Source organism: Chelonia mydas, chromosome 21 (genome assembly GCF_015237465.2).
Source record: "Chelonia mydas isolate rCheMyd1 chromosome 21, rCheMyd1.pri.v2, whole genome shotgun sequence".
Taxonomy (NCBI): Eukaryota; Metazoa; Chordata; order Testudines; family Cheloniidae; genus Chelonia; species Chelonia mydas.
The window spans coordinates 4,735,930-4,746,700 of NC_051261.2; the positions used below are offsets into that span (position 1 = coordinate 4,735,930).

Consider the following 10,771-nt stretch of genomic DNA (forward strand, 5'->3'; position numbering starts at 1 on the left):
AGGCGCTGTACAAACACAACAAAAAGATGGTTCCAGTCCCAAAAAGCTTCCAGCCTAAATATAAGATGAGGGGACGGGATGAATACAACAGACAGACAAGGGCAGCACAAGGAGGCGGTGCTGGTCAGTATGATAAGCAGCAGTCACAGTACACCAGCCTTCTGACCACTGTCAGGTGTTGTGTAGGTCTCACGGCAGAGGAGCATTTGCAGGAGGACAATGAGGTGGTTCTGGCAGATGCTTCTATTCGTTCCCTCTGAAGCACCTGGCACTGACCGCTGTCGGAAGACAGAACGCTGGGCTAGCTGGACCATTGGTCTGATCCAATACAGCTGTTCTTGTGTTCTTGTTGGATGGCTGGGTCACCTCTAGTCTTGCTGGTTTTTGACCACCTATCAGAGGAATGTCGTGAATAGTCAGCATTTTTTAATGGTAGGGTTTAAACTAAAACGAGAGGTTTCCTCGCTAATTTTACGCTGACAATGAATGACGAGTGATCCAGTCTGCCTCCCAGTTGGCAGGTTCACGAGCAAACATGATAGGATGGTTGAAAGGGAGAGAGCGAACAGTACAGTTCAAACAAGCATGCTGCTATGGCCGGTGCTGACTTTCAGATTAGATGTGCAACGGAGACCTCAACCATTAAAGATCCCCTAGCACTTTCTTGGAGTCTTAGCCTTGGTGCCTGACCCAGATTGCAGTTCAGATCATTATTGTCTCCCTCACACAAATCCCCCCTGTAGTTTCACTGGATAAGGTGGTATCCCTCAGTTTCTCCACTAAGCTTCGGTGTAGTTTTTGGATGGAGATTACATAGTATTACTGTGCAAAGTCATAAAGCTTCTCTGTTCTCAGGACCCCAGAAGTTGCTGCATTTCAGCGTGGGGTAAAATGTTTCCTTTGATATGCACAGGGCCAGATTTGCTGTGGCTCCTGCTTGGTTAGGAGCAATCGGGAGGAGAGGCCTTGCTGGCACCTTGCAGAGTTCACAAAGGCCAGATAGAACTGCAGACCCCCGTTCTGGGCAATGAATGCTAGCTGAGACTGAACTCTTGGAGTTTTACATTCAGGAGGCTTTGGCATCTCTGCTGCGCACACGGGGCCCTTCCTTGCCAATATGTTTTTCATTTGTCTCTCACCTTTCATTCCCCAGGTATTATGCAGACATTGCAAAGCTCCCAGCCATCAGTGACCAGGATATGAATGCCTACCTCGCGGAGCAGTCGCGCCTGCATGCCATTGAGTTCAACATGCTGAGCGCGCTCAATGAGATCTACTCTTACGTCAGCAAGTACAGTGAAGAGGTGAGCAGGCCCCATCCCTTGTGAGGCCACGCCTCCACCCCCGGGCCACAGGATACATGGCAATCCTGCCACCAAGTCACCTTAGACAGATAGAGTCTGTTGGGAGGCAGCTCTGGGTGTAAGTGAGATATGGAACCTTTCACCTCTAGGTCGGCAGTTCAGTTCCACTCTGGCTTGGTAGTGACTGAAAGTCACCCTGGACAGGTGGTTAGCCCCAGTCCTGTTCCTGGCATGGTTAGGCTTCTCCACATAGCACAGTTGGCTTCCTGGCTGGCAGTCTCAGAAGGGAGGCCAAAGACTGAATGGGGCCTGGAGGCCAATTCCCCCGCTCAGAGCTGGTTGGTGGGGCAGCATGGTTGAAGCTTTCACTGCTGCTATCAATGCTGTATCTGTGCTGTGCATCAATAGGCGGCTTTAGTCTCCAGAGCTCCCGATGCAGCACATCCCATCAGAACCAACCCCTTGAAGCATTGTGTGGGCAGCTCTGAATTCCTGATCCTGGGTGCACCCTCGGTGCAGCCCATTTCCAAATGCAGGGAAAAATCGTCCCGCCTCAGCGAACCCCCTCACAAATCCCAGTGTCCTCAGGGAACTTCTAGTATGGCACAAACTTCGTATCACAGCAAAGCTGGCAGCATGGCTCCTTTAATGCATGCATCACTTGAAACCAAGTTCTCGCCATCTGTTCCACCCCTTCATTTTCATTGTGAGAAGAACCTGTTTTGCAATTACATCCATTAAAAGGAAGATTTTTGTCATTTAATTGCATGTCTGCATTTATGATACAGTGCCACAGCCATCTTCCGATTAGGGACTAAAATCTCATAACTTTCGTGCTAAATGAGACTGGCAATGCAGAGTCAAAGGCACAAGAGCACGGGAATGATTGCGGTGTGATGGTCTAGTATGCAGCAAACAGTCCAACAAATAAATCAGCATGGCTGGGAATGGAAGAGCACTCAGTGCTTTGTTTCTCTTGGTTAGTTAAGTTTCTTTGAAGGAACAAAACTAAGGGGAGGGACTGACAGCAACAGGCCAGCCTCAGCCTTCCAAGTGTGGAGAGCATTCAGATTGGGGAGTGACCCATAAGCCGTAGGTGGCCCTCCCAACTCCTGGGCAAGGCTTGCCAGACCTGTACTGGACCAGCGGCATTAACCTAGCCTGCCCCAAGTACTTCTGTTTTACCAGCTTCACAAACCACTACTGCGTGTTGTCCAGGGAAGGGAGTTCAGTACACTGGACCCATCCTAAGTATCTTTCCTGCATGTCATCATTAACACTTGGAGTCTATCTCTGAGTATTTTTCTCTCTCTATTTATTTCCCTCCCCCGCCCCTTCTTTCTTTTTCTCTCCTTTCTGGGATGTTTACATGAATCATGTTTGTTTTGCACCAGATCATCGGGGCTCTCGAGCAGGACGAGCAGGCGCGCAGGCAGCGCTTGGCATACAAAGTAGAACAGCTTATCTGTGCCATGTCTATTGAGAGCTGAAGAAAGGAGACGGTGCTCCTAGGACCAGGAGAAGGAACTAGTTACTACAAAGGCTCTTGGGAATGAAGAGTATGAACAAGCAAGGAAGGCACTGGACCCATAGAAATACTGAAACATCCTCTGGGGGAAGCAGGGATTGGCCCAGATAGTAAGTTCAAAATCATTTAGATTCCAGTTTGAAAGGACAGCAAGAAGGACAATGCATCTCAAAGCAAAATAGGATCAAGCTGGAGTAATTCTTCAAGTCATATGTGTGGAAGGAAGGAACCTGAGAAGTCTGGATGCCTCCGTGACTGCTACTTTGCATGAAAATAATTTGATATATATTAGGAAATAATGAAAACTGTATTTAAAGGGTTTAAAAAAAGAGGGAAAGAAAAAAATTAAAGCAACCACAGTGGCCACACAGATAATTCCGCCAACAAAATTCAGTTCCAAATTCTCTCTCTCTCTCTTACTCATCAGTTTCCTGTGGTGTGTGGCTCAGACATTCTGCGAATAGACTCCTATGCTAATCCGAAAAATTGGAAAATTAAATTATTCCTGTTCCTGGGAACTTTTAAAAAATATGAGCACAAGTTTGCACCAAACCTTTTTACACAAAGGAAGATAATAGTTTAGCTGGAAATAAATCCAGTGGCACCAGAAAGAACTTTACCTGAATTACAGAACCATCAGATCATCTAACCTGTTTGTCTTGAAATCCAGCTTTATCTATGTATTTATATAGTGTCAATATATATATATTATATATATATTTTTTAAATCCCACTTACTGTTGAATGATGGTGGGTCTGATTTTAAACATTTTTCTCTTTTATTTCCATTCCATTTCAACACACAGCTCCACCCAGGTGTAAAGATTCTGCGGTATTTTTGTTTGCTTCACTCGTGTTCCTGAAGAATGTTCTGCCCTTCGTGGCATTTGAAACTAAGGAAGTCACGTACCGTTTAAACTGAAATTGGTGCACTGTAGGTTTCTGCAGGTGCAATTTAAGCAAAACCAACAGGCTGATCTTGCACAGTCAAGTAGAGCTGGGCTGAGACTGACTTAGCTGCTTGGGCTGTTAGCTGACTCACGTTGTTTTGTTCCAGCCACGATGTAATTTCTTGTAGTAAAAAAAAAACAAAAACTAAAAACAATGTTTACAGCAAGTGATACTTGAAAAGCGCAGACATAGTGAGATAACATATTTATTGCTTTTCTGTTTGAGACACGCTCATACTTACGCATAAGATCAGGACAGACTCCAATTAAATTTTTCCCTTGGCATATGCAAGGTCACCCGAAGGTGAAGCATAGGGACTTTTATTCCTGTTGGGGAGAGGGAGAATCTTTACTCAAGGCGAGAGAAAGTCCAAAACAACGCACTCCAAGTGCTGGCCAACATTGTTGTCTTTGTCTCTGTATCTCATTGTTAGGTTCAGTTTCGAACTGGCCATAGCAGCCCATCTTTTCATGGACAGCGAAAGGCAAATATTTGTGAGTGCTATTCCTTTAAAAGAAACCAAAGCTTTCCTGTCCCTTTAAAGCGTGCCAAGAGGCGGATGGAATGCTGTAAATATTTCTCTCGGTAATAAATATTGATATTTGTGCAGATTGCAGTGCGGGAGGATGAGGTGATTAGACCTAATGGAAATAGAAGTATCGACCATATGAGTCGTGGTGGTTGCAGCAAAATAACTACCAGAGTTTGTTTAATGGAATCAAAACCAGACTTGAAAATGCCCAGCCTTAAGTCTCCTTGCAGAGAGGCAGAGTGTGCTGTGTGATCCCAAGCTAGTTGTGTCATCTCGCTATGACTCTTTCGCCATCCCTGAAATGGAGAGAGTACTATAGTACATTAGCTATAATGGAAGTTTAAAGGAAGTTTGTGGTATGAAACAGCCTGTCCCTTTAGGGCAAGGCCCTTACAGTCTTGGCCCTGTTCTCAGCTCCTTTGTGGGTAAAGCTTCAGATCTCACAATGGTATTTTCTTTGTACTGCAGGCAAACCTGACTCCAGGTTTGGTTGGTGGGGAGGCACTGAGTTTGCCTTAGATGAAATGATTCCACATCCATTTCAGTGCTTCTCTCCCTGCACAGGGCCAAACTTTGTTTGGTGTTATGAGTCTCTAGCCTGCTTTGTTTCAAGGGTTTTGACATCAGAACAGAAGATGGCATTTCTGGAATTTCTGTGTCTGGTGCTACTGTTTAAATAATTCCATTTAATCTTCTGCTCATGAGCAGTAGCCTGAGCCATCAAAGAGCCCACTCCAAGGGGTAGCAAAGTGCTAACCAAATGCCTTTCCACTTTGAAAGCCTTTATTAAAAAACTCTATACAAGAATCCCAGCTTATCAGCTGGGACCTTGCTCCTTAGCACCAAAATGCTATGACAGAGAGATGTGGAGGGCATGTTGCCTGTTTCTTCCTATAGAGAGTAGGTAAGGGGATCTCCCAGTGCTTAAAGTGAAACAGGAGAAATCAGAACAGGAAAACTGCTGAAGCCTTTGTAGCGTCCAGCTATATTAAGAATTCCCTGTAGCTACATTAGGAACTGTTATGACAAACAAGCATTTTAAATAAAATAGGCACAGCCCTGCTGCTAATGGGAAACATTGTAGGCAGAAGGAGAAAAGGGAAATGTGTGTGACTAACACACAATTTTGAATGTTTAGGATGCAAATCTTTTCCTGATGCTCTGGCATAAAAGGGACCTTGCATGCAGCCGTTCTCCTCCTTTGCCGATGGAAACCTTCCTCTCCTCAGTGTGCAACGCCTGTCCTGTGCAGTCTAAACACCCAGACAACACAACTCCACTTAAAGAATATATTCTATTGCTAATAAACATTTTAAATGGATTTTTACCAAAACTCTCACTGCATTCTATACATGTAACAATTTGGCTGGGAATGTTGTTTAAGGATTAGAATAGAGAGCCTGAGACTCAGGATTTCTGGGTTCTGTTCTTGCCTGTTGCTGACTCACAGAGTGACCTTGGACATGTCACTTAGGTCCAAGTGTTCAGCATTAGCTACTGGTTTGGGATACCTCCGTTTTTGTTGCCCTACATGAGATGCACATAAAGGGTCTGATTTGCCAGAAACGCTGAGTGCCCACAACTCCAAAAGCGGTGAAGGGAAGTTGGTCTGTGTGCTGCTCGGATGCCCTCCCAATTTCAGGAACTTGACAAGGGGTAAAACATCCTTAAGAATTATTCCTGTCACACTGATTATTTTTTTTAGCCTGCAGCTAGAGTGTTTCCCATTAACAGCAGCAGCAGCAGGGTTGTGTTTTCCCCCTGTCGCTGGCAGTTCTCCTTTCAGTTTCCAGTGCTCTCAGTATTCGCCTGTCAGGAGGACTCAGTTCAGCAGTCTAAATGAAACAAAAACAGAATGACTTGAATGAGCTGGGACATCCGGGGGAAACTCAATGGTGACTGCACTCTGGAGAAAAGACATAAAAAACGTTCAGAGAATAAATAACCAACATCAAAGATGCATCAAAAATACAGCAAAGCTTCAGTCCTCATATTTCAGTATTCCATTGTACCATAAACCTTAAGCCAATAATACAGAGAGCTGTGATGTTGTATATAGTTACTTGCTAGATAAAGCTTGGTGAACAGTCTGATCTGTATATTGAATGTGTCTTCAGTGAAAACTTGATCCCCACCCTAAATACCCTTCAGACTTTAACCCTTTGTCCCAGGCTTGTCTGGATCAGCAGGTGAGAGGCGCAGGGCTAATGTATGTGGTAGCAAAAGGGCCCCACAATGTTAATGCGGACAGGGGCAGATTTTTTAGATTAGATACTTGTTGGGGGAATCATTTGAGTTAAAAATGTAAAGCTATGCACTGAAGTTTCTAAAGGCAACTCTATTTGGAAGCCACTGGGGTGAATAACCCAAAATGCAAAATCTAAATTTAGGCCGGTCAGGCTAGTTTTAAAAGGGGCACGTTTTTAAAACTGTGAAGGCTTTGAACGTTTTTCTCTCTGTTTAAAAGGCTTCACAGAAGGGAAACATCACTGTTCAATTTCTAGTAAGCGACAGTGCAAGGAACTCCCTTCTGCAAAGGACATGGTTACCTCTCACCTTCATAAAGGCTCCCATTTGAAAGAAAGACCTTGATTTTTTTTTCTTGCCTCTCAAAAATCTCCCCTTTCCAACGCTCCTGTTCTAGTTCAAGGCAATGTGACAAGCCAGGTAATACAGAAATAGATGGTGAGCATTGCTTCCCAATTATGGTAAGGAGAAACATCTTATACCAAGCTTTCGTAAGCTCTCTACAATCCTTTGTGATCCCCTCAATGTTTTATTGTACCTGCTGGCAATGGCTCAGATCTGGGGGGACACTGTGATGACAGCTTGGGAATAATCTTCAGAAAGAGGGTTTTCCTTCAGTAGGTCCAGGTTCCATTGCACATGCGTATCTTGCTGCTGCATCAGCAGTAGGTGAGTGGCTAATGCACCTGAGTATCATGTGTTCTGCCCCGGTTAATAACACACACAGACTGGAGCAAACTGCTAAACAAGCAGCCCCTCACCTTGCGTGGCTGTCTGAGACTCGTCACTGTGGGGGCTTTACATGAAACAAATCAGGCCACAATTCAAACGACACCATTTGTTTTGACTGTTGTTAACACTGAAGTTGTCTCTGTGTTTATCTTTTTCAGTCTAAAGATTCCCATTTGCCTTTGTGTTATCCAGCCCCCCTCCCACCCCCCCACCCCCCCGCCCTGCAATGGGCAAGTAACTCAGATTGGCAGGTTCCAATAAAGCACCCAAAAGTTGGGACACTTCTCTGAACTCTCCAGGCCTCTTAGGTCTGCAAAATCAAACCAGAAATCTCCTGAGCAGGCTTTCTTCTGAGATTTCTAGCACTTCCTGCTGCAGAGGGGCTGCGGAAATGATGAAAACAGCCTCTCCTGTCGTATTTTTGTCATTTCCAATCTCAGACAGTACATGGATGTGCATATCAGGGAAGCCATCACAAAGTAAATAAGCATCGTACCATAATAGTGACTGTGCCATGCTATTTCTTATACTCAAAATATACTACAGCAAGATCCCCCTATGGTACCATGGAGAGTGCTCATTTGTTAATGGCTCCTTCTGCAGGGACACTGATATGGAAAATGGGTTTAGGGGGTGAGCAGGGAATGGGAACCAAACTTTCCTGAACCTCAAAAAAGGATTGGCTTGAGTTTTCGGATAAAGATTTGCTGCGGGTGGAAGGGCTTCTTATTTTGTTTGACCCATCCCTTAAAAATAAATGCATACCAGTTACAAGGCAAGCTGTCACGGATAATAAATTGAACTGCATACTTTGCCCACCCCACACAACCGTAACCTTTCCCTAGCTTTTCCCCTCTTCCCCTTATATTTGACACACTGGAGTTCTGTATTATATTTTTTTTTAAAGATGGTTGTCTGGTTTTTGTTGTTTTTACAAGTGTTGTGGAAAAAAATGTAAGAAAGTTTAAGTATTTAAAAATGTTCCAAGGAAAAAAGGTTTTTTGTTATTCTAATATATGATTGTGTACCTATTGTAAATATGAAACACTCCTATTTTGCAAGCCAAGGACTCACTTTGTACTGTTGTTATATATAAATAAAGTTTACTGGATAAAAAAAAAAAAAATCCTAAGTGGATTCTTATTTTCTAGCATGGAGTGTGTGGGATTCATTGTATGTGCTGAGAATACTTGAGAGAAATATTTACTTGCTACGTCGCACCAGTAATAAATCAGTAAGCGGAGATCCCAAATGAAATATTTTAATGTCAGATTTATTTCCATAGCATGCCAAGGGCTTGGAAGCCACAAGGCTGGACAAGAAGGTAAAACATTGCCCCCTAGCTTCAAACATACAAAAGACACTTTGGGGTCTATGATTAATGGAGGAGAGGGAAGAATATTTTATCCAGTAATAAGTGAAGTAAATCAAGCTGTTTTCCTTGTTATTGGAGCGGGAGTGGGAGTGGGGAGGGAGGACACATGGTAACAACTTGCTGAAGAATCTCTCCTTTTATCTTTATCCTAAAGAGCCAAAAAACACAGAAGATCAAGATAACCTGGAATGGCTGCTCTTCATCAAGAGCAGATGAAAGAGAATGGTGAAGGGAAACACAACCACAAGTGTTTTCTGAAATAACTCCCTATGGCTGGATGCTTTATATCTGCTTGAGATGAGACAATTTGTCTATTGTGCACAAATCTCTTTAAAAGGCTTTCCTCCTCCCCAGATACACAGAGACATATTAAATTGTAGAGTGTCAAACCGGGAGGCAGAGTTGTCCAGTGGTTAGAACAATGAATGGAGAGCCATGACTCCTGTGTTCTGTTTCCAGCTATACCACTGAGTCACAGAGCCCATCTGCCAGCAAAGCACTTACATACATGGTGGCAGCTCCTCGGCTTCTGTACACTGTCATAGCTTCACATTTACACCAACTGACGATAAGTCCCACTCTTTGGGCTACTCACATGTTTAAGTGCTTTGCTGGATTGGGGCCTGAACAACCTTAAGTATTCGTCTAGGGCCTGATCTATTGCCCATTGACATCGATGTAATGACTCCCACTGGATCAGGTCCTTAAACTCCATACCTCAGTTTCCCCACCTATAAAGTGATACTAATAACACCCACCTCTTTTAATTTTTGAGATCCTTCTATGTAAATGCAAAGAACCATTATCTTTCTTAAATATCCTTAAGCTCAGAAATGTCATGTGAGGTTTGTTGTTTTATCAACTCAGAGGCAGGAGAGCTCAATTCTCCTTCCCAAATGCATTACCGACTTCAACCCATAAGAGAGAGCATTAGGGGATCTTTTATGGGCTAAAGTAAATAATGAATCGTTTGAATCTGCGTAAGGAAGGAGCATGTGAATACTGTTTACAAATAAAGGCAAGGATGAGTTCTGAGCTTTCTACCCTCCCTGGAGGTGAAATGTATTTGCTTCCTTTTCATAAATTCAAACTAACATTTTAGCAAGCACTGGGAACTGTCTGCTGAGTGGTGGGAATCAATGAGTGACTTGCTCAACAGCCTGTCAACTTTAATGACCAATATGGTTGCAATTACAGCGATGAACTTTCTCTAAGAGCCTAAAATTACTCTGGTTGATGAGAAGAGACAGAAAAATGGAGTTCTTTAAGGAAGCATAAAAAGGAAACGTGGTTTTCTGTAACATCTCCAAAAGGGGCTTAGCTTGTTTTTAATGTAGAGGGAGATTAAAGAGGAAAAAACTGTCAGGGGATGTCAAAGCTCTAAACACCACACACAGCTGATAAAAGCAAAGAGTTGGGTGCTGCATCTGATCAGGACATTGTTTTATACAGGTATATGGCATCTTGGCTGCCTGTTTTATTATTTTGCTAATAGGCAGCCATATTCCGCTCCTATGTGAAGCCAATGCAAATATATCACGTTGGTGAGACAATATGATCCTTTGGCAGGTCAGTTTGTCTTGTTTCCCTCAAAGCTAGATAAAGCTTCATATGAACAGCAGAAACTATACTTAATCAGAATTACATTTTACATGGCATGCACTTCACAGGGCATCATCTGCACTGGCAAAGTCAAACAACGCTTAGTAAAGTTAATATAAAATGCAGATCGTGCTGTTGCTTAAAGCCCTCGCCCTGTCAGCCTTTCATGTCTAACTCAGCAAGCTAGCTGGCTGCACAGATTCCTCCTGCTTTCCCTTTCGAGGGAGTCACTGAAAGGGCAACTTCAGGAATCAATTGTTCCTTTCGATTTCACCCCAAGGGAACTCCTGAGCCCAAAGCTCATGGGAAAGAACATTTTTCCCTTTCCAATTTCTACTTCCTTTCTAGTCTTTCCTCCTCACCACCTCCTCTGAGCTTTTTAATCTCTCTTTGACAGCATCCTTAAATCCAGTTTTGCTAGAGTGACCCCAGTAAAGATGGACATAATTACAGGTGGACGATATAGCACCCTCCCTCGACAGAGCAGATGCCTCTCACTC

At 43.6% G+C, this 10,771-nt stretch overlaps 1 protein-coding gene across 4 annotated transcripts in view; it reads left to right on the forward strand.

The window, feature by feature from the left end:
• The window catches only part of PLXNA2 (plexin A2), a 457,364-nt gene extending 448,944 nt beyond the window's left edge, over positions 1–8,420 (forward strand). For all 4 annotated transcript variants that reach the window (XM_043533410.1, XM_007059575.4, XM_043533409.1 and 1 more), the window contains 2 exons: positions 1,154–1,304; positions 2,699–8,420. In XM_043533410.1, the coding sequence (XP_043389345.1) occupies positions 1,154–1,304; positions 2,699–2,794 (247 nt within the window). In that variant the 3' untranslated portion in view covers positions 2,795–8,420. The remainder of the gene's footprint in view (positions 1–1,153; positions 1,305–2,698) is intronic.
• The last annotated feature ends 2,351 nt before the right edge of the window (positions 8,421–10,771 follow it).